The 23,754-nt window shown below is 31.7% G+C and overlaps 2 protein-coding genes and 1 long non-coding RNA gene across 6 annotated transcripts; all 3 read left to right on the top strand.

Annotated features, from left to right (window-relative positions):
- Positions 1-5,119: 5,119 nt before the first annotated feature.
- Positions 5,120-6,463, top strand: LOC116401728. Its single transcript, XR_004214065.1, has 2 exons — positions 5,120-5,655; positions 6,294-6,463. It is a non-coding gene; the product is annotated as an uncharacterized LOC116401728 (long non-coding RNA).
- Positions 6,464-8,910: 2,447 nt separating this feature from the next.
- On the top strand, positions 8,911-14,988 carry LOC101211460 (putative hydrolase C777.06c). Of its 2 annotated transcripts, XR_004214201.1 has the most exons (11): positions 8,911-9,330; positions 9,773-9,908; positions 10,962-11,089; positions 11,857-12,004; positions 12,090-12,195; positions 12,724-12,782; positions 13,372-13,407; positions 13,485-13,594; positions 13,808-13,869; positions 14,464-14,583; positions 14,705-14,988. XR_004214201.1 is itself a non-coding variant. In XM_011660621.2 (10 exons), exons 1-9 carry the CDS (start codon positions 9,137-9,139, stop codon positions 13,863-13,865), a joined length of 975 nt encoding a protein of 324 aa, XP_011658923.1. In that variant the 5' UTR covers positions 8,911-9,136; the 3' UTR covers positions 13,866-13,869; positions 14,464-14,981. The 2 variants fall into 2 exon arrangements, 1 of the variants encoding a protein (XP_011658923.1); XM_011660621.2 differs by having other exon boundaries at positions 14,464-14,981.
- An 887-nt stretch (positions 14,989-15,875) lies between these two features.
- On the top strand, positions 15,876-18,455 carry LOC105434510. 3 transcript variants are annotated; one of them, XM_011650217.2, is made up of 3 exons: positions 15,911-16,398; positions 17,775-17,840; positions 17,925-18,455. In XM_011650217.2, the coding sequence occupies exons 1-3, from the start codon at positions 16,225-16,227 to the stop codon at positions 18,411-18,413; spliced, it is 729 nt and encodes a 242-aa protein (XP_011648519.1). In that variant the 5' UTR covers positions 15,911-16,224; the 3' UTR covers positions 18,414-18,455. The 3 variants fall into 3 exon arrangements, 2 of the variants coding, with proteins under 2 accessions (XP_031738897.1, XP_011648519.1); XM_031883037.1 differs by having other exon boundaries at positions 15,876-16,398; positions 17,775-18,455; XR_004215425.1 differs by lacking the exons at positions 17,775-17,840; positions 17,925-18,455 and adding an exon at positions 16,575-16,948 and having other exon boundaries at positions 15,971-16,398.
- Positions 18,456-23,754: the final 5,299 nt, after the last annotated feature.

Below are 23,754 nucleotides of genomic sequence, written 5' to 3' on the forward strand. Positions count from 1 at the left end.
AGTTGGAAGTGTATGGCTTAGGTCCCCATGATCCACACTTTAAACAACAAGAGAGTTTAGTGTTTTGGATTTCACCTTTTCTTTTTTATACATTGTTACTCTTGTTTTTAGTTATCGTTCTTCTTTTTCCTACTTTCTTTCTCTTGCCTTTATTTATTTATTATCTTGTGAGTTTCTCTTTTATATATAATTTTCTTTATTATATATATTTACGTTACATTTTGTTCTTTATCATTTTTTATTTCGTTTGTTACTTTATTCTTTATATATTTATCTTTAATTTCCTTATGTTTAGCATTTTATATTTTATTCTTTTTATAGCATTTATTATTATTTCTTTAATATATTGTCATTTTTATATGCTATTTAATTTTGTTTCTCTATATTTGTTTATTTTTCTTGTTTTTATTTGTTTATTTTTCTTCTTTTATAATTATTTCTACATTTTCCTTGTTTCATATCTTGTTTATCCTTCTTTTTGCTCATTTATTTGTTCTTACTTTCTTTTTCTTTATATAGTAATTTTGCTTTATATTTTTATTTTACTTATAGATTATTTTTTATTTTACATTTTGTCCTTGTACATATGCTTATTTAAATGTTTGTGTGTTGCTTTATGATTCATTTAATATATATTCTTGCTAATAGTTGTTTAATTTTTTCTAATATTTTCAATTAATTTTTTTTTTAAAAAAAAAACATCCGACTACGAAATCTAGAAGATTTGGAAGTACGCTTTCTTAGAATTCTTGAGGTGAGAAGTCAATTCTTTGGGAATCCGAGATCGATCTCCAATATGTTTTTATGAAAATTAAATCTCAACATCAATAAAACCAACAAGTGACAAGTTGGTAGAACGTCTAAGCCATAATCTATGATATAAGGTACCTTTGAGATATCTCAAAATACATTTTACAAGTTAACAATGTGTAAGTTTAGGAGAATGCATCAATTGACATGCTTTGTTTACACTATATGATATCTCGGGATGTCTAAGTGTGACATATTGTAATGCTCCAACAGTAGTACGATACATATATACATCATAAAATTCTTCACCTTCATGAGCAGGTAGTAATGGCCCGCTCATTAGAGTTGAAGTTGATTTTACTTCAATCAGTTTTGTCTTCTACGACAAATCATTAATGTACTAATTTGTTTGAGATAGGAACATAGCCCCATTTGTAGGATACGATACTTCCACACCAAGAAAGTAACTGAATATCCCGAGATATTTAGAAGCAAAGTTACTATTGTTTAAAGATTTAATCAAATCATCCAATATCTTTTCAAAACATCTCATAATAATCAGATCATCAGCATATACTAGAATATAATAGCATGAAGTAGGAGTTATTTGAATTAAAAGTGACGAGTTTGCTTAGATGTCCGAACACCTAAGGTATGTAAACTAGAACTCAACTTTTCATACCATGCTAGGGGTGCTTGTTTTAGCCCATAGATAACTTTTCTTAGATGACAAACAAGTGGATGAAATGCTTTTACTTCAAACCCATATGGTTATATGGTTGTTTCATGTAAACATTTTCTTCTAAATCATCATGTAAAAAGGCATTATTAATATCAAATTGTTTTATAGCTTATTCTTTCAACAATAGCTATTATTAGAAGCATACAAATTGTAAATGATTTTAGAGTAGGACTAAAAGTTTCATTGTAGTCTATGCTAAGTGTTTAATGAAACCCTTTGGCAACTAATCAGGCTTTATATCTAGCAATGACCCATAAGAGTTTCTTTTTATTTTAAAAACTCATTTACCCCCAACAGTTTTCTGATTATTCTGTTTCTAAGTAAGGCTCCACGTGTTATTTTATTTTAAAGCTTGAAATTTTTCTTCCATTGCTTTCCTTCAGTAAAGATGCTTTAATGCTTCTTTAGCATTAGTAGGTTCATGCTATCAGTATAAAAAATTAAGAGAACTTTAGGTTTGAAAATACCACTTTTGCTTCGAGTCACCATGGATGAGTACCTTTGATTGGTATTGGTTGAGTCATCTCGAGTTTGTGATGGCATTTGTTCATCACAATGTTCTTCTCTTATTTATTCTTCCTCATATTAATCATAAGTACATACCTCTAAAGGATACACAATAATAGGATTTATATGATCAGTGTTATCAGTAATTGTGTCAATATGTTGTCTCTCTTCATTATGATTCATTGGTATCTTATGAATTATGGATTTGATTGGTGGAGTCGAGACATTTTTTTGTTGGTGAAGGTATATAATGGGATGATAAAGATGCAAGGGAAAGGAGTTTTTGTTAAATAAGACATGTCTAGATATGTAGATATGACCTTCTTGTGAAAGACATTTATAACCTGTGTGGGATAAGTTGTAGCCTAGGAAGGTACATGATGTGGATCTGTAACACAATTTATGAGGTTGGTAGGGTATGGTGAAGGGATAATATTTGCTCCATAAAATTTTTGGAGAAGAATAGTTATGTTTCCGATCAAATAACTTCTCTAACGGACTAAGTTGATTAAGGATGGGTGTAGGTAGGCGATCGATAAGACAAACAATTATAGAAAAAGCTTCATCCCAAAAGGATCAAGGTAAGGTGGCTTGAGAAAAAAGAGTAAAACTGATGTCCATAATATGTTTGTGCTTTCTCACAAATATTCCGTTTTGTTGTAAAGTGTGTTGACAGGTTAATCTATGTTTAATGTCATGGTTGTTTAAGTAAGGTATGTAAGTTTTTAATTCACTTCTCCCATCAGTTTGAAGGCTTATAATTGATTAGTCAAGCTATTTTTCAATTAGTATTTTGAATTTTTGAAAGACTATGAATGCATCAAACTTTTATTGAAGAAAGTAAATCCAAGTATACCTCGTGAAACCCACTTCTAATTTAAATATAAGAAGTATAATCTAGCTAAGTGTTTAGACATTTGCGTTTTAGATAAGAGGAGACGTTTTAAAATAAGATTTAGCGATAAGAAATTGGCTTTTGAATCAATCCAAGAAAATGATTAAGTGATAAAGTCTTATATGGTTAAGTATAAATTTTGCGATTAAGAAGTTTTGAGAAAAGAAGGATTTTTGAGGTATGACCTATAAGTCTAAACGCACACAAGAGAAAGAGTCTTCGCGAGAAAGTTGGGTAGTCCACGAGAAGAGACTTATGTGTTAAGACATTCGAAAGTTATGTTAAGCGGTTAAAGCTATTCGCGGAATGAAATTAAGCGAGAAGAAAGGTTTGACGAGAAAATGTCAAATCTAATTTGTCAGGGGTTAACGTGTAATTTTAAGGATTTAAGCATGACTAAGATAAATATTTATTTTACACGTGTGAGGTTTTAAGTAGGAGGTGACAACCGGATAAAAAACTAAGGATAAAAAACTAAGGATGACTAACATGAGTTAAGGAATAATATAAATAGAGGATTTTGTGATTTAGTAAGCACGAAGATTTTGTTAAAGAGCTTAAGTGCTGTTATTTTGCTCTTGCGAAAAGAAGAAGAAAAACAAGGTGTTTGTTGGGATTTATGTCCTAAAACTCGTAGATTGTAAATATAATGCATTGATTGTTATTAATAAAATATTATTATTATAATAAATATTATTGATTATATTATTATTTTTGTCTTAAAAATCCAAATCCAATAAACTAACATCTTAAGATGTTTGATGAGTCTTGAACAGTATGTAGAGATATATAGAGATCAATGTTCGAGATTAGTTTAAAGGGTCTATAGTCTCGAGATAAGGTTGAGTACCGTATCTTGGTAACACTATGAATACTGCTCACTTTGTATTTGATATAAACACAATGATCCAACGCTTTCATGTAGGTGGCATGCGTTTTGAACAGTATGTAGAGACATACATGGGTTAATGCTCGAGATCAACTTAAAGGGTCTATAGTATAGAGATAAGGTTGGGTACCTTATCTTGGTAACAGTATTAATACAACTCACTTTGTATTTGATACAAACATAATGATCCAACGCGTTTGTGTAGGTGACATGTGAGTGAGAGTATCCTATGCAATAAGTTTGCATAAGATCGAACTGCGAAATAGTAACCACTAGATGTGATTTTGTTAACTAGTTAGGTTTCTATTTCAATAGGATGATCTAGGTAACTTAGTCTTAATCCTGAGTGTATTATGAACTCATGTTCGAGAGAGATTGTCTTTTGATTTGTACAGGTGAGAGTGGCCAGATCACCGACTCAATAAGCTTATCATTTTGGAGACAAGACCAAGTGGGAAGTTGGGAACATAATTACACAATATAGAATTAACTCATTACCTACTTTAGAGTAAGTAGTTGAGTGTTTCCTAAAATGGTGTCTCTAGGACTTGAATAAATGGTCCTACCCTCTCTATGACACAGAGCGATTTCTGTTTATTGGTTGAACCATAAATAGGTTGTTCATTAGAGGAGCACTGGTATTTAAGAATTAGAGGTAACTCAAGGATAAGACGGTAACTTAATCCAACTGGTGTTACGAACACTCGTGAAGGACTAACTTATTGTTATTATCTATATCCGTGGACACAAAAATATATCTACAGTGAGAAGAGTTCAACTGTGAGCTTTTAGTGGAGTGTGCACACAGTTAACGAATATTGATTAATATGGTTAATGAGTTTAGCCAATTAATCTCGGATTGTTGTAGCTTTTGATTTGTAGGTGGTCCTCTTTCTAGCTCATCAATGGTAATGAAATTTATTTATATTGGTTGTATAAATTACTTTGGAAATTATGGTTATACATTATAATATAAAGTTAATATGTTAATCAAACTTTATTGTATAAATTTAATTTTAAATATGATTCAAAATTAATTTATGAGAGAAAATATTTGAATAAGTTCAAATATTAATTTAATGTGAATTTGATTCATATTAAAATTATTGATTGTGAGAGAAATTTATTCTTGAATATTATTCAAATTTAATTTAAGTTAAATATAAGATATTTAATTTAGTTATTAATTAATTCAAGAATTAATTAATAGTTTAGTTTAATATTATTTAATTAAATTTGATTTAATTAAATTAATATAAAGCTATAAGATATTGTTTATTAAATATGATTTAATTAATTATTAACTAATTGATTAATAGTTAACTAATTAGTTTCTTTGAAATTTTTATTAATTTAATATTTTTTAAATTAATAGAATCTCGCGACTTTCTCTTAGTCACTTTCCTACTCCATGAAGAAAATAGAGTTATAAATATAGAGAACAAAATATTTTTCCTTCAACTGATGATTTTGCTTTTCTGCAAAATAGTTTCTCTAAAAAATCTATAAACTTGTTTTCATCTCAATTGATTTCCACAAACCAATCTCATCCTAGATGATAGAAAGGTCTTTGATGAGTGGTGTCCCAATTTGTAGATTTATATTGTAGATTTATAAACGTCAAACAAGAAAAATTTTCTTTCTCTAATCTATAATTAGAAAGCATGCTCGACTTTTAAGTCTTAATAAGAAAATTTGTTTCTATATTATTTTTTCAATGTACTAGTATTTTTCAGATTTTCAAATTAAATTGAGAGATGGTTCGGTAAAATCTTCCAATGTCAAGGGCTTTTATTCCTTCAGTGTAGGGGTTTGTTTCGTGAGAAGGCTCCGCAGAAAGAGAAGGAAGATGAGGATTTTTGGTAAAGTTTGGTGAGTGATCTTTTCTTAAAAATATTTATGAGTGCATTCTTTATCAAAGTGTACTTTTAAAGTATTTATATGATTTCAAACATGTTTTATAATGTTTAAAGCTTGATTTGATGACAATGATATTAATTAAGAAATGGTGTTCAAACCATTAGTTATTTCCTCTGAATGAGCTAATTGTTATGTGCACATAAGGTTAAAAGGCAGTCATGTAAAAAAAGCCTACATGGTGGAATGAAGCTAACCAATGTAGAGAATGATTGCATTGTGTTAGGCGACCTAAGCAACAAGGACAAATTTGTATGTTCTCGGATGTTGTTGATACAGTAGTCTAAACGCGAGGTAATGAGACCAAGCATAGAGAACAATTCAAAATCCTTGGCGAAAAGAATGATTATGATTGACTAATGGGTGTTTATGCAAAATTTATTTTGATGTGATTTCAAAGTTGATCTGATTCTAATGTAAAAATGATTATATGTGTTTCGATATGTTTTTACGAAATGATGTATTTATTGATAAACTAATTTGCATTAAAGTTTATGATTTGACAAAAATGATTTATCAAAGGGTATTGTGAAAAAGTTTTCATAAAACCTCACTAAGTCTTTTAGACTTACCTTTTAAAATTCACCTTTCAGGATCGAGCTTTTAGGCCAAGTAGAGAAGAAGGTTGAAAGGCTTGCAACGAGTTGAGAAAGCTACCAGACGTTTAAGAGTTTTTTGTTAATGTCATTTATTTTGGTCGAAGTGTTGTAATTGTAAGTTCATGTACTAAATGCCTATTGTTAATAAAGTTCAAGTTTGGTTATGTTGATTGCGTTAATCTTTATCGCCTAAAGCATGTTATTTAAAATATTTGGCATTTAAACAAGATAAAGGATTTAAGATGAGTGTCTTTGGTGTTTAATAGCGTTAGAGATGCTCAAGTCGCATGGCGTCTCTCAAGAAAAGCAAGAAGGTCTGTGAATCGGGGTGTGACACACCTACTATAAGCACCAACAAAGCTAATGTAGTATCTATAGCCATTTCTAGATATGTTAAAAGTAGGGCCCTAAAGATCATACACAATAAGTTGTAGTGGATATGAATATTGTGTATTGGAATTAGGAAAGGAAAGAGCGTGATGTTTACCTAGTGCACACGGTTTACATAAATTCATTTTATTCATATTGATATTGTGATAATGGACATGTTTCAAAGCATTTCGGATAACATTTGGGTGGAGATGGTCTAATCGTCTATGCTATATATCAGTAGTATATATTCAAATGGGAATGAGATAAGATAGTAGTTAAAGCACTAGAACAGATATTAGGTGCAGACTTCATATGTTTTTTATTAAATGATTTGAGACTAAATTGGTACAGACCATTACAAAGGTGTCCTTAGAGAAGTATTTGGTCAGTTCCCTGATCCTTCACATAACAAAAAGGTGGGATGAAATTCTAAGAACACTTTATTGTCTTTTGCAAATTGAGAGACACTAATCAAATTCTTTGTAATGGAAGGAACATGAAGTAAATTTTCAAGAACTAATGATTTTGATGGAACAAATGATGAATTAAACCATAATGAAGTATTGGCAAACCTGACTCATTTGCACTGTAGATCTGATGTTCTCCACCATACTCAAATCCAGTAGATAGATTACTCAGACTGTGAGTTAAATGATTTGCAGCTCCCGAGTTAGGATACCAGTTGCTGTCAATGTTCAAATCAAAAGAAGCAACCATTGCAGACATCTGTGAATTGTGAGATGTATTAGTATATGAAGAAGTAGATGAGTTTACGAAGTAACATGAGTTAATAGTTCTTGGAGCATATCGAAAGTAACATCTATCAGCAATATGGCCAAATTTTATGCAGATTTGGCACTCAGGTTTATTTTTGTTTCCTCTTCCTCCTTTATTCGATCTGCCTCCACCACAGTTTCTCTGATTGTATTATGAGTTGTTGTTTGGGTTGGGTTAGAAACTAAATTCGGGTTATTCAGATTGTCAACTCAAATAACCTAAAAATATGGGTTGGGTTGAGAATGTCTCCCAATCCAACTCGATTTCACCCCTACCAAGGAGCCATGATGAAATTGGTCTATCTTGTCTCTTCTAGGCTTTGTATTCAAGATTCAAGGTCTGTATTGTAGTGGCTGAAGAATTTTCAGTTGCAGTCAATGTTAGATTTTAGCAATATTAGGTCCAACTTATAATAAAACAACACCTATTTAGGTTATAGTTGTTTAAAGCTCATATTTTATTAAATCAAAATAATTAACTTGATCCAATGATCATAATGAAAACATGTGTATTATCATAATTGACCGATTTATGTCTTCAATTCTAATTTGAGACACATGTCAATTTTTTAATTAGTTTTAAATTCAATTATTTATAATTTTTATGATTAATTTAGTTTTAGTATATGAGGTGACAATTTAGGATTGATAAAAAATTTCTTATTCAACAAGAGTATGTTTATTTTCATTAATATTGATTTTAGATGAACAAATTCATTAAAAAGATCGTAATGGACTTTGGAAGCAAGTCCTCGCCCAAGAAGGGACACTAAACCTTGATTATGGGCCTAAGCCCAATTAAGCTCATTTTTGTGTTTTGGGGAAGGGAGTATCACTTATTTTCACTCTTCTGTTTTTGTTGTTGTTCAAGGGAGATCAAACCACGTGTGGTAATTGGTATCTAATCGAATTTGAGTTCAAATTCAACTATTGTCCAATCTTCTTTCAATCGTAATAATTTGGATTCAACGTACTATATTGGTAATCTTGTAAATCTAAAAATGGGGTTTCTTTACACTAAGAGAATGCATGTTGCTTTTAAAAGGAAATGTAGTGTTAAACATATTGTTGGTCAAATCTCCTATATAGTCTATGCCTAAAATAACTCTTTAAAACCTATCATTGCATTAGAGAAAAGATCAACCGAGTTGTATTGAGTTCAAAACTTATTGATTTCATTGTCTAACAACCTTCGCATGTTCACCTTTTAAGGTTGTCATTATAGCATAACCCTCAATTGAATGAGAACTAAAGAGTTACACAAATAGTTAAGTTCCAAGCCCCGAAAGGTAAGCAATTAAATGGTATTCTAGTCTTACTAAATACTTACTTTTTCCAATTTATCAAAATGTACCACACCACGCTACAAAAATACAATACCTTTGCTAGCTAGATAATCTGTATCAGAACAAATGAAATTTGCCCCATCAAGAAAAAGAAAGGGTGGCACACTAGCAGTTAATCCCTACATCATGAATATTGGTTTTGATACATTGATACCGTTAGAGCCCGGTGTGAACCGCCAAGTGTCAAGACCGTTGTGCATTTTTCGCGTGGGAAGACGACGGCCTTATAAAACTCCCACTCCCTTCCGTTGTCTCAGGAGCCTTCACCCTATTACATTCTCCATTTCTCTTGCTCCCCTTTTTCTCCCAACCAACGCTAACAACTGAGATTCAACCGGCAAAAATGGCGGACCTCGATGTCTCTCAGAATGGACCTTCTCTCACTCTTACTCATAATCAATCGGCTTTGATCTTTTTAGGTACTGGCTGTTCCAGCGCTGTCCCCAATGCAATGTGCCTGATTCAGCCCTCTGATCCCCCCTGCCGCATCTGTTCCCTGGCCCTCTCCCTTCCACCTGAGAAAAACCCTAATTACAGGTGATTTCATTTCCCCGGGTTTTTTTCCATGTTTAAGTCTGCTTCTGCGTGTCTCCTTACTATAGGAATTGTTCCCTGTCTGGATCGCGCATTGTGTCTCTTCGTCTAGGATTTTGTTTCCGTCGAGGAATGGAGTTTGGTAATGTCATGTTATTTGTGGACTGCTTCTTAATTGTCATGATGTTAGATCTGGAGTTAATATTTTTCGATTTACGGAAAGCATATTTGTTTATTCGTGTATCTGGTGTTGGGATGAAGTTCGGTTGAATTGATATTTTGAATGTAAGGATTTCGGAATTTGTTATTTTTTCTGTTTCCACTTTCTCATTCTATCTCAATTTCCTTTCTTCCTAACATCTGTAACTGAGCAGATCTGTAGCATGTTGGGGGAAGCGTGTGGTTTTAGTTTTCCTTGTTTGATTTATGGTTTATTGATTTGCAGGTGCAATACATCTCTTCTCATTGACTATTGCCAACCAGATGGCAGCCATCATTATATTTTAATTGATGTAGGGAAAACATTCAGGGAGCAAGTACTACGATGGTTTACTCACCATCGGATTCCCAAAGTTGATTCAGTAAGTTATCTTTGTGCAGCTCTTCTTATATGTCTAAAATCTATTATGATTCCGTAGAATAGTTTTTCTCTGAGATTTCATATTAATTCATTTTAGGAATTCCCATGGCTGAATAAAAGAATTGAACATTACCGTAGATGTCTTTAAAATTGTGGGTTATGCTATATTGACTACTAGCCTAAGATATGAATGTCATACAAGTTTCTCAACATAAAATATTGGTTAGATGGTTATCTCAATCAATATTTGGATAAACCGGTCTGGACACATGCTTATAAGCTTCGTTTCAATTCCAAAAAGTATCTCGCCTATTAAAAGTTTTAAGTATATTTGTGCTATGGTGAATTGGTGATTGTCTTGATTTTTCTTTTTCAATGATTGTTGTTATTATTATGTATGAACACCTACTACTGATCCCATTAAGGCTTTAACCTAATGTTTGACTTGGAACCATATGCATTAAAGAATCCCAAAAGCTATTTGTTACTGTTTTATGCCCAAAAAGCATTTTTCTCAAAAGACCGCGCTGCAACTTTTAGTAAGTGTTTGATTTCTCTGTGAGTTTTGGGAACTTGGGGTTTTCATCGTCTATGAGATAAGCAACTTTACTCTAATTCACACTATATTCGAATGTTCCCAATTGCAGTTTGATATCATAAAACTTTCTAAAATGATGTCATGTCAGAAATTAGCTTAACTGCAAAGCTTATTTAGATGTGCTGCGTGCTTGCATCTATTTATGTCTTATATGCATTCAGCAGTGAGAATCTAGCATTCGAGTTGTGTTTTTGCTTTGTAGATGACCAATTCTGAGCTGCAAACTTCTACGATAATCAATAACTTTTTTGTATGGTACTGCATTAGACGGATATAAGTGGCTAGTGGCTACTTATTGAAAAAAGTAATTATTTCTTCTTGCTTCTTTCTTTTTTTTTTAAAAAAAAACCTATTTGCTTGATTGTGTGTTATGAAACAAAATTTGTTCTTTTTAGAATTCAGAAAGAATACTGTAGTTGGAGATGGTGCAGTTGAAATAAAATTGTATACCTGCAGATTATTTTGACCCATGAACATGCTGATGCGATTCTTGGGCTGGATGATATACGTGCTGTGCAACCTTTTAACGCAGTAAATGATATTGATCCTACACCAATTTACCTCAGTCAGCATTCAATGGAAAGGTTATTTTAACTATCCTTATATTGTGTTATTTTATCCCACAAGATAGTACATCCTGATTGCCACACTCGAGGATTTTCTGTGCCTTCATTTTTTAGCATCATCATGTGTGTTACCCTCCGATCTCCAGGTTTAGTCTTGCTTGATTTTTCATTTCTTCGAGATTCTCTGGAATCACTATTTAATGTTATCTGTCAAAGTAGCCCGTGCAACTTCACTCTTTCATCCATCTATCTATATACCTATATTTTTAGAGTGTAAACACTTGCTACTCTTTGAGGATTGAGTATAGACTTCTTGATGCTTCATCCTTTGATGTTCCATGGAATTTATTAGGCAGTATGAACTTGACTTGGTTCCATTGTCATGCTTTCTATTTGAACTTTTTCAGGAAAACTGACTCGACATATCTTTGAAGGCGTAGAATATGATTATAGATGGATAAATAAAAAATGAAAGATGTATAATATAAACCTGGATTGATGATGGTGATCTATATATATTTGACTTCCTGGTTTCAAGTATAAAGACATCTAAAATACAGATGGAAGTCGAATTTTTTTTGTTCTGCTCGTTTGAACATCTTAGTCATATGTGAGAAGGGAATGACTGCAAGTGCTCGTCTTTTCAATACGTGATTAAGGGACTAGTTAGTGATAAGATACAGGACCGGAGTAGTTATGTCAAACATTTTCTCAATTTGTAATATGACATGTACCTGAGTTACTATCTAATTTGTAATATTTTGAAAAATGGTCTTTTGAATCAGCATTTCAGTGAAGTTTCCTTACCTAGTCCAGAAGAAACTTAAAGAAGGCCAAGAAGTGAGACGTGTGGCACAGCTTGACTGGAAGATAATTGAGAATCATCACGAGAAACCATTTGTTGCATCAGGCTTGCGATTTATTCCTTTGCCCGTCAGTTTTACATACTCAATTGGCATAAGTCTCTTGTTCGTTCTATCTCCTTTTACATTTTTAACTTGTATTTCTCTATATGTAGGTTATGCATGGAGAAGATTATATATGTTTGGGGTTTCTTTTTGGTGAAAATTATAGAGTAGCTTATATTTCTGACGTTTCACGAATTCCTCCAAGTACAGAACATGGTATGGGTAGTGTCACCTTTGTTTTATGTACATACTCATCCTTTACTCTTTTCATATAAGTTGCTCGTGAAAAGGTTTTAGAAGAATCATTACTTTGAGGCTTCTAATCTTGACAAACCCTACGAATTGATTCTTTGGATTTAACCTAGAGTTCGTGCGTTCAAAATTTTACTTCATGTTTTCGAAGTGCTTAGTGACAGAAGAATGACATTGGTAATTAAGATTACGTTAAGAATTTAAGAATTTTTAATATGAAAAGATTTCCTATTATGTTAGAGATTTCAAGATAAAATCAAAAGTTCAAAACACATTGATCGCACCTCTTTTCTTTTTCTTTTTCGTTTCTTATTTATTGCTCTTTTTTGTAATTATTATTGCAATTTTGGATAGCCTTTGTGTCCTCCTCGAGCCTCTTTACGTAATTCATTTTATTGATTATGTTTTGTTTCCCTCCAAAAAGCAAAAACTTTATGACAGCTATCGTTAAACTTCAATTCTTCTATTTAATTTTTTATTTTGGGTTTATAGTTATTTCAATAAATGGAGCTGGGCAAGTGGATCTTCTTATCTTGGACACGTTGTATAAGGTCAGTGATCATTTGATAGACTCTTTACTCTTAATTTCATTATGTACATCTCTTAGATCCTCTATGATTGGATGCCCCACATGAGATTCGAATAGATGAAATGTCAAGGCTAGGGCTACGGTTGCCATGTGTTAGGTTCAAGTTGGAAGGGATGCAAAGGAATGATGAAGTTGTTATGTTTCTAGTCCATGTTTTAAACTCCAAATCCTAGATCTTGGGCATTTGCATGGAGTCTAGAATTCAGTATAACATGATGTTTCAGCAATAACAATGAATTTTGAAATTGAAGTAACAAGCAGGAGGCTGGGGGTTCTCTTGACAAGTTTATATATTTAAACAAGATGATAGTTGAAATTCAAGGCAATATATTAGATTATTATTTTTTTAACAACCTTTGCTCATCCAAATATAGGAATTCTTCTGCAGCTGAAGTTCTTTTCTGCAGACACTCATAATAATAATAATTATTTATTTTCTCTATTTCACCATAAACTAATTGGTGACTTGATAATTTTCATTTAAAAAATATATGAGAGATTATGTATTTTGCCAATGAAGTTAAACTTTAGTGGTTGTTTATTGACTGCAGAATGGATCCCATAACACTCACTTTTGCTTCCCTCAGGTTTGTCATGAATTATTGTGATATTAAATTTATTGGTATCCCTTGCACGATTGACATACTGACGAGAGCTTTTGCAGACCCTGGATGCTGTGAAGAAGTTAAATCCGAAACGAGCCATGTTAATTGGAATGACACATGAATTTGATCACCATAAGGACAATGAGTTCCTGCTTGACTGGTCCAAAAGGTGACGGAACTAACTCTTGATCTTTGTCATATTTGATTGCCATTTACAAGCGGGTGGGTAATAGTGAGACTGTGAGATACTGATTTTATTCTAGTGAAGTTAAAAACAGAAAAGCGATATCTTTGAAGTCATAGATTTAAATCATAGAATTAGAGGTATGCTATAACATTACTTACTAATTAAGACCCCACTCTTTTATTTTATTTTATTCAGGGAAGGAATTCCAGTGCAGCTTGCTCACGATGGTTTAAGAATTCCTGTAGACCTATAAGCAGGTAATGTACTCCTCTTGAAACTCCCAAGTGATTAAAAAGGAAAAAAGGGCTTCTGTAGGCATACAGCTCAAGAAATTTATAAATATGCTCTCCACATGTTGTTTGAAAAGAAAAGGGGGGGACAATAATCACTGAGCTTTTAACCAGAGAAGAGAGACCTGAACTCCATCTAGGAGTTTGGAAGATAAAAGATGATTTTCAATTACGCCGTCAGTCTTTCCTTGAGAAAATACTGTAACCCCTCCACAAAACTAAATTGAACTATTTTAACATTTTCAAATTAAAGTTCCTCTAAGAATTTGAATGATATTATGAAGAAGGTTATTCAGAACACCTCCTCTGATATCAAACACCCACCAGAAATGGCGTAAAATGGTGCTACGACTAGTTATTTATTGTATACCTCATTCTCTTCCTCATGTCATGAAACATAAATCATGATGCGCAAAATGTCAATTGATAACATGAACAATAAACACTTCATAATTTTTCGAAGCCAAGTCAATGACTTGCAGGTATGGTTTAAATTTGCCACAATTGAAGAACCTTGGCTTTCATCAATGTCTTATAAATACTTAAATATTCTATGTGCAGGTCCTGTACAAACCATGAGTCAATACCTGATCGATATAAGATTACATCCCACGTGTTTTGGGAGGATACAATACATTCTTTTTGAAACCTAACCGCAAACTTGACGGCTATACTTTAGGGGTAAAGAAACTTTTATACAATTTGTTATTGAGAGTGATGAAATCAGAATGTAAAGGCGATTAAGAAGGTTATTATTTTTGGTTCAATACCTCACTGGTCGTATCATTTTGTGCTTTATCAGCAATCCAGCATCAGATGATTTTTATGCACCTTCTTTTTTTAGAAGTTATGTGAAGTGGAAAGCGAGGAGTTCGTTGTGGAGTTAGGATTGTAAACGTTCATTAAAGTCAGTTTCTTGGAAACCATGTACAAATTTTAGTGCCAGTGTATTTGGATAAAGTCAGTTTCTTCCATGCTTTGATTGTTCTCTGTTTAAGAAATTGGCATCGTTGAGTTTTGAATCCAAAGAGACAGGAAACAAGGCCAACATTACTACCGTGAGAAATTCTTTTCTTTTCCTTGGAAGTATTTGATAATTTTCTTTTACCTCGAATTTGGTGAACCACATTTTTTATCACCATCTTTCGAAGATAGACCGTAATCAACACGTAAAACATTGCCATTGTCTACCACTAATAGATAGCAATAGGATAGTAGTTAATTGTTGTCTATTAGTGATAGACAAAGATAGTATCTATCAATGATAGACAACAATATTAGTCTATTGTTATCTAACAATGATAGACAACAATATTAGTCTATCCCTCTATCATTTGAACAACTTCCTCCTTTATTCGTTCTTTATGATAAGTTTTCAATTATTTTGGAAAAAAAATTCAATCACGGTAACAATAACATTATTCACCTTCTCCTTACTAACACTACCTTAAAGAAAAGGATTCCATGATCCTGAAACATATGTAATCATATTATTATCTATGACTAATTCTTATGTATATTACTAATTGACAGGGTTCTCATTGGTAAGTATCACAGGGTAACTGTCTCATAATGACTGTGAATGGGTATATTTTTCTAATATATAAACTCATATATATATTTAGCAGACTTTTACATTTTTTGTTATAGATCTAATGGTGCAAAACTACTCGTCACATTGCAGCGATTTCATGGAGTAATTTCTCTCATGTTTGACTCTTTCGAAGGCACTCCCAATTTCAAATTCTATAATTTTATTGAAATAGATAGATTCTTAAAATAGTGGTAGCTGAAAGATACAGAAATACGTTTTCTAATTTTAATTGATGAATTGCAGTGTTAAAATGTTGAGAAATTCATATTAAAAATAGACAACCGATGAATACGTGCACGTTCATATTCAATTCAAATACAAAATCAAACATAATTCAAGCCAATGTGAAAAGAACAATAATTTAATTTGACTTGGATTTTAAGCCATAGAAAAACTCCAACTTACATCAGCATTTCAAGCCCAAATGTTGACAAACACCCATTTTCCAGAAAAATATGCAACAATTCCAAGCCTTTACAAGTTTCTTTTAAAAAAAGTAACAATTTTTTTTAATCTTTTTTTTGACATTTCTTCCAGAAGCTGACTAAGACAAAAGAAAGAAGACCAATCAAAGTGTGGGAAGTCCTCAATGACCTAAAAAAAAAGAATAAATCTTTGTTAAAACCCATTTTTTAGTGCTTTCCTTGAACTTAGTTCAATTGAATTCTCTTCAAAAGCTGAAACTTTAGAGTTAAGAGAGCAAAAATTTAGGAAGAGAGATCGGAGAGATGGAGTGGTGTGTGGGTTTCAATGATAAAGAAATTTATGTAAGTTTTGTTGTATTCAAGCCAATGGTCCTGGTTGTTGATGATTTTGTTGAAGCTCTGAAACAATTCTCCTTCTCCACCAATAATCTTGGTTGTATTCAGAATTGTGTTCTCAAGAGCATCCACGGAAATATGGTAAATACTTTAACTTCCCTTTCTCGTATTCATTCATTCATATAACACATATGCACCTTGATTCATCTTTTTCATAACTTACATTTAATTTTATCATCACTATAATATTAATTATGTTTGAAATTGGCTATAGTCTACTCTGTGTCTCTCATTAATTGCTTATGGTGGATTTGTAGTAATGGTCTTTCCTTCAGTTGGATTTTTTGGAAGTGTATGGTTGGAGCGATTTGAATCAAAATATCATTACCCGTTAATCAAGTAACACGATGACTTGCAAATAAGATGGATGAAGATGAATGTTGTAAGAAAGATGATAAATACCTTAAGAAATGTCATTTGTTGTAGTGTAATTAAGCACAAATCTATTTTAGTTATGCCAGCCAAATTTTATTATACATACTTTTTAAGAAATAATATTTATTGTATGACGATAGCGTTGTTTCTAAGTAGGGGAATATACGTTTGAGTAGGACCTTTGGATTCCTTTAACCACAGTGCTATGTTACATGTACAATATTTTGCAAAAAAATAAAAAATAAAAAATTGATTAGTTTTTGTTTGGTGGAACATTTTCAAATAGCACAATAAATAAATTTAAGACTTTTGTCTACTGATACATACATACTGAAGTTTAATTTCTATACCTTCTATGTTTTGTAAATATTAAGGCTTTAGCTCTTTATATAGGTTCTTTCACACATGCCATTCACAATCACAATGCCACCAATTATTTGTTATTGTTAGTTGTAAAAAATGTACATTACATTAACAAGAAATTTGTAGTTCAAGAAAGATGTGATCTACAAATCATGAAAAATCTAGGCACCAATGCCTTTGTCTAAATCAATATAAGACTTAGTGTGGTTGTAGCGAGAGTTTTAAGGATGACAATGAACTTATATACTTAGTATTTATGATGTGTTTATAGAAAAATTATAGCATAGTGTATTAAGATCATGTTTTCAGAATTAGATTAGGTTGATTATGGATGATAATGAGACAAGGAATAATACATTTAGTGTATGCTATTTCATTAAATGGAAAGGCTCAATCTCGTTCAAGATCAAGATTGAAGATGTTAGTTCCTGTTTTTTACCCAAACATTTATCTTCCCTAAGTCTAAATGGGTAACATGCACGTCCCATTCATCCAATGGGAAGGTCCAATCTTTGTTGGTCAACTTGAGTCTTCTTTCTCTCCTCTTCTCATGTGTGACTTTCAAACTTAGATACTTTAATTATTTTTTTGATTCGATAATTTGAAAATTCATGTAAAGTCAGTTGTGTTCGATCTCTAAACCAAATAGAATCAACAATTGGACAAAGAAGCCAACTTCTTTAAGATCTGTACTAATAGAAGGATTTTTAACCATTCAGATCATATGGTGTGGAATTTGGACAAAAAAGTTAATTCAGAACCCGCAATTATTATCTGAAACACTCGTAAGTTACACTTTAACATTTCTCATATTTTTAATCACTCATTTACGTTTGTTATTATACATTAATTTTTTACATTTTGTTCAGCTTCAAACCATGATTTCAAAAACTTCAAACATGGCAACCTTATTAGATCTTAGCTTCTTTGAAGCATATGGTGGAGAATCCATGGATGGTTCTTGTGTTGCAAAATTTACAAGTAAAAGCATTATATCAATGATTTCAATAGCTGCAAAATGTGGTGATATAAATGATCTTTCCTATGCTTGCTTGGCAATATTCAAGTCTCGATTTCGAAAGATCGAAGGCGTAAACTCTGGAATTTGCTTGAAATCACAAAATAGGCCAACAGTTGTTTCACTCCATGTTTGGAATTCTCCTTTTTATTGTTACTCATGGATCTTGAATTCCGATCATTTGAACTCAATGTTACCTTATCTTGATCATTTTTCCCTTTGTATTAAATATGATATATATCAAGTGGTGAATATAAGTGATGCAAATGTACCTAATTTTAAGGATTTGGATAATGATGAAGAGAGGGGAAACAAGTGCAAATCTTTTGATGTGAAATAAAGAAAAGAAAGTTACTAGAATAGTAGATTTTGCTTGTGGTGATATCTCTCTTTTTCTTTTTCCTTCTTGTGTACATAGGTAGCTAGCATCTATGGTTCAAATTTCAATGGCTTGTATGCATGCCATCTTATTTTTCAAGATTCAGAGGTTTTTCTTTTTCTCACAATCTCTTGTGATATGACTCAACTTAAAAAAAATTCACCCTTTTTAAAGAGAATTTAAAGTGTGTTTTGCAAACGCGAAAAGATGAGTTGAGTTGGTATAACGTACAAACTTATTGTTTTTGCTTTACCAACTTTAAACGTTGGTGAAGTTAAGTTGGTATATTATACCAACTTACCAAATTTTCCCTTCTTCCCAATGTTTCCAACACTTATCAACCACGCCATTGACGATTACCATTGTCACACTCCAAGAACCAACTTCGACCTGATTTTGGACTCCAACAACCAACTCTGATGAACAATATCATTGCATGACCAACTATATGATTACAAGTTTTAGGCTTTGATACCACCTCCTATAACAAACTCCAACGAAAATCAACTTCAATGGCCACCTTCGTGCGATCAATTCCGACTCTAACAACAAACTCTTGTGACCCAACTCCAAGATCATTTTCGTACCGCCAACTTCTTCCTCCAACAACTACCTACGACTACAAACTTTGACAAAAATAACATTTGATAATCAACTTCGACAACCACCTTTAACTTTGGGGGGCTCCAACAACTACCTCTGCAATAAACTTCAACGAAAATCGTATTGTAACTGGTACTGACAATGCGCTGAAGCAACAATTAGGCATTTGAATTTTGAATGCCTAGAACAAAAACACCTAAAACTTGGTCGCTTGATGGATTGATTGTCTGGTGAAGGTTATCTTAAGATGGTCGCCTAAATCCAACGCATAGCAGTCGCAAGAAAAAAATTTGTTAGATGAAGGCTGAGTCACAAAACAGGCTCTCTTTAAGATTCTCTTTAAGACGTTTTGCGACTCTACTGGAAGGGCAAATGGTTCTTAATATTTCCATGTAACCTTTTGATAAAACAACAAAATACTCAATTGGAACTACATCACAACTGATCAAGGATATTAGTTTGACAGAGCAACTAGAGAGGACGCGTGCTATTTTGCCTTGTATATCGTCTGGTTAATAGCTCGCCTAATGATCATTCGCCTGGTCAAATCGTCTGGTTAATTCGCCTACCACAAAATAAAAACAAGTTAAGCAAATAATGTAATGTCGCGGATCTTGCTTTCTTTAAGACATTTCGCCGCTCTGCTCTTTTGTGCAAACAGATTTGTACAGTCTCGTCATCCCTAAGATAAAATAGTCGTGTTTCGTCAATTGCATCAGATACTAGTCGGAATATCAACACTCAAATATACACATTTATGTTCGTTATACAAAAACAAAGAAAATTTGGTCGAGAGAGGGGTAGTAGATGGGAGAGAATTTTAGAGAGAACGATTTTTGGAAACGTTTTTAAAATAAGAAACGATTTTGAAAAGTCAAAATAATTTTAGCAAAAAATATTATATTATTATTTCACACCACATCCGACCAAAACGTCCTAAGATATGGGCAAATCTATTTTTGTCTATATCCTCTCTCCTTCCAAAACTTGAGTACCTTTTGAGGCTCAAACCCATGAATAAGTGTATGGGTTTATAAAGGAGACATTAATTCACATTTCTATCTTATCAACGTGTGAATGCATGTTTAGAATAAAATAATAATAAATATTTGCTTACTCAAAATTTTCATTTAACAACTTTTCTTAAAAAATGAAAATAGAAGAAGAAATTTAGAGAATTCTTTTGTAAGAAATAAGCTTTCCGATGATGAAAAAATGAGATGAGGAGATAGACTATATATAGTAGTAGGTTTTATAATGCCTCAACAGTCATAAGATCATGAACCCCTTAGATACGTAACGTCTCAATGGTCATGTCAAAACATAACACTTTAACAGTCATGACAAAGAGTAATGTTTCAACAGTCAACGTGTTCAATGATCTCAACGCATTGCATCTCAACATGTTCAAGGTGTCAATGTGTCGCCTTCAACGTGCTCAAAATCAACACTGCAAAAAACTAACTTTATTAATAAAAAAACATATTTTATTTTATCTCTCACCTCACCTTAATACACCACGCTTCTCTCGCATGGAGATATCAATAAATCCACATTTGTTTATCTTCTCACTCATCTAAAATATTAGATAACCAATTTTAATTTCTTTCATGCCGTGTTAAGATGATCGGGAGAGATTCAATTAAAAAAATGATTTGACATAAGAAAAATACAAACCAACAATAGAGAGGAAGAAAAACGAACAAGATGATGAAGATGAAGATGAAATTTATGGAGAAAAATTAGGAATCAAAAGTTTTAATCTCTCTTTTTTTGTTATATATTTTATTTACCTATTAAATGCAAAAAATGAATGGGTCAATAGTTAGTTCATTCCAAAAAGAACTTAAACAAATTAAAATAAAAAATAAAACATGAAATCTATATTTTATTTTATTGAATAAAATAATTTAAAAGCAGACAAAAATTATAAGAAACATATTATTTAAAATTTTTAAATTTTGGATCAGTTTTGATTGGCATAATAAATTCAACTGTACATCTCAAACACACCTAAATATAAGAACTCGATATCTATACATATGAGCTCTATAGATATACAAACTCCAGATTTTATATATACATCTTGTATATGTTTCTAATTATTATAATTTAATTTTAATTATAGTATTACAATTTCAAATTCTTCTTTATTATCGTGTTTACTATTTCTAATTCCAAAACACAAACTAATATAAGCTACACTCCAAATATAAACTACTACCATAAATTATAATAACTAAAATATCGCCTCATACACTCTACCTATATATATAATCGTGTCTTAGATAGCTTTTCATAGTGAAAGACTATCCCCATACACGTTATTGCTCCAAAATTAAAATGTTGGGATTTTACTTTACCATTTAATTTTCAAAATCTAAAATTAATTTTTCCAAAATCTTTTTCATTTTTCTTCTTCATTTCTTGACAAAAGGAGTTTTACAAACCTGAAAAAGACATAGCTTTTGGCATCCTTCTCCAATTTGATTCTTCTTTTTATCGATCTGGTTTTGAGCAAATAATCTTCTCTCATCTGTTCCTAATATTACATCTGAATGGTTCACTTCTGAAGAGAGAATTGTGTTAACATTGGAAAGCAAACAACATCAACGATTCACACCATGGTGGTGTTGAATTTGCTTTCAAGATAGTAGTTTCCATGACACAAAAAACATCTTGAATCAATCGACGAATAACATTTGTGTCATGTTTAAGTTTCTTTTCTTAATCTCATTCTAAGTTTTCATATATTGTAATAGCCAATTTCGACCATCTTTTCACGAATGTCATCTCCTCTAAATTTTCTTCAAACTTCTTTATAGTTTTCTTTTTATCTAAGATGCACCTAAATATTTCTCGACAAAATAATAAACAAATTACTTATATAACAAATATGGATCAAATTTAGGTTACACATAAACCAAAACATCTCAAGGAGTTATAAAGTTGAATTTTAGAATAATTAAAAATAGTTAATATACATTAATGTAACTTGAAGATTATGTTTATTTTTCTTCCTTATAAAGTAAAAATCATTGGCATCCTCAAGTCCTTGGGATGTGAGAGAGAGAGAACTCGAAGGCCAATGCCTTAAACTTCACAAAACAAAGTCAGATAAGATTGAGGTCAGCTAGGGTTAGGGTTTCTCCCATTGGAACTTGCTTTTCAATTATTTTAGATTCTTAGTTATTTGCATTATTGTTTATTATGATTTAATTATCACTTTGGTTCATTCACCAAAAACATATTTGTTTATTTATAGATTTATTTAGGAGCCTAGAAACTAAAAAACCATTCATTCAAGTACACAAATATATTCAACAAAGTTTTGGTGCAAATTAAATTTTTAGCCTCTTTTATATTATTAAAGACATTGGTCACTATAGCCAAAGCTGTTTTCTTGTAGGCAACAACCACTTTCATAGTGAATTGTGTCTTTATCGACCTTAGCTTGCTATTTTTTTTCTTAACAGAGCGAAACGGGAGTTTGAATCTCTACGTGATAGGTGCACGATACATACTAGATATTAGTTGAATTATGTTCATTTGAACTACTTATTCATGTGACATGAATTATATTATCCAACTATTTGTATTTCTTTTATTTGTATCATTTTTATATATTAATATTTATAAATATTAAAAAGATATTTTTATTTAAAGATTAATAGAAAGAATATAAATTTAGGTTGTTTTCAAATATAACTGAATGAATCAAAATATTTATAAATATAGTAAAATATCACGATTTATCACTAATAGACACTTAGTTATATACAATGAGATATATTATTATCATCTATCATTAGTATATAGACACTAACAGATGTCTATTGATGTCTAAATTTTTTTTATATATTTATAGATATTTTTAATAGTTTTACCATTTAAATAGCTACCTATTTGATATTATTACTATTTTTGCTTCAAGCTCAAAATTGTTAATTATTTATTGAATTCAACCTTGTTTGAAGAAAGGGAAGGAAGATAAATGAGTTATATAATCATACATTGGCAATAATTACAATATATAAAAGAAACATGATGATCAAATTCAAGTTTCAAAATTTTCTTCAAAACCCAAAAGTGTAAAAGAACTGCTAGGTTTGGAGAGAATAATTATGAAGGTAACCCCACAAGCCTTTTCTTTTTGGGGTGCCATCATTGAAGATAGTGCCCTACATTGTCACCATTCCATTCATCCCTTTTTACAAGTTTTTTATTATTGTTATTATTTTTTTTTCAAAGAAAGAAAAAAAGAAAAAAAAGAAAGTGTCACTTTGCTCAGCATGCATCCAAATTACACAACCTTTTATACCCAATTGGCCATCCCCCAAGTCCCACCATAGAAAAATAGAGAGCTCAACCAAACCTCATGTGCCTCTCTTTTAACCCTTCAAAAAGCCCTTCTTTTCAACCAGGAAGAAACAAGTTTGAAGAAATTATTGACAGTTTGAAGGCAACATGAGGATAAAGAGAAAAACGACACCACGTGTCTCTCAACGGATGGCGGCTTGATGCCTACCAAGGCACTGTTTTTACACCCATATCAAGTTCTTGTAACTTTTGTGTCAAAAATATATAAAAATGTTGACTTAACAACGTTACGATCTGAAAAAGAAAGAAGAGAATCTCAGTTTGCTTCAACTTAGATAGATAGGTATATCGGTATAGATATACCATGCATTTTAATTTG

The sequence above is a fragment of the Cucumis sativus genome, chromosome 1, assembly GCF_000004075.3.
Source record: "Cucumis sativus cultivar 9930 chromosome 1, Cucumber_9930_V3, whole genome shotgun sequence".
Lineage (NCBI taxonomy): Eukaryota > Viridiplantae > Streptophyta > Magnoliopsida > Cucurbitales > Cucurbitaceae > Cucumis > Cucumis sativus.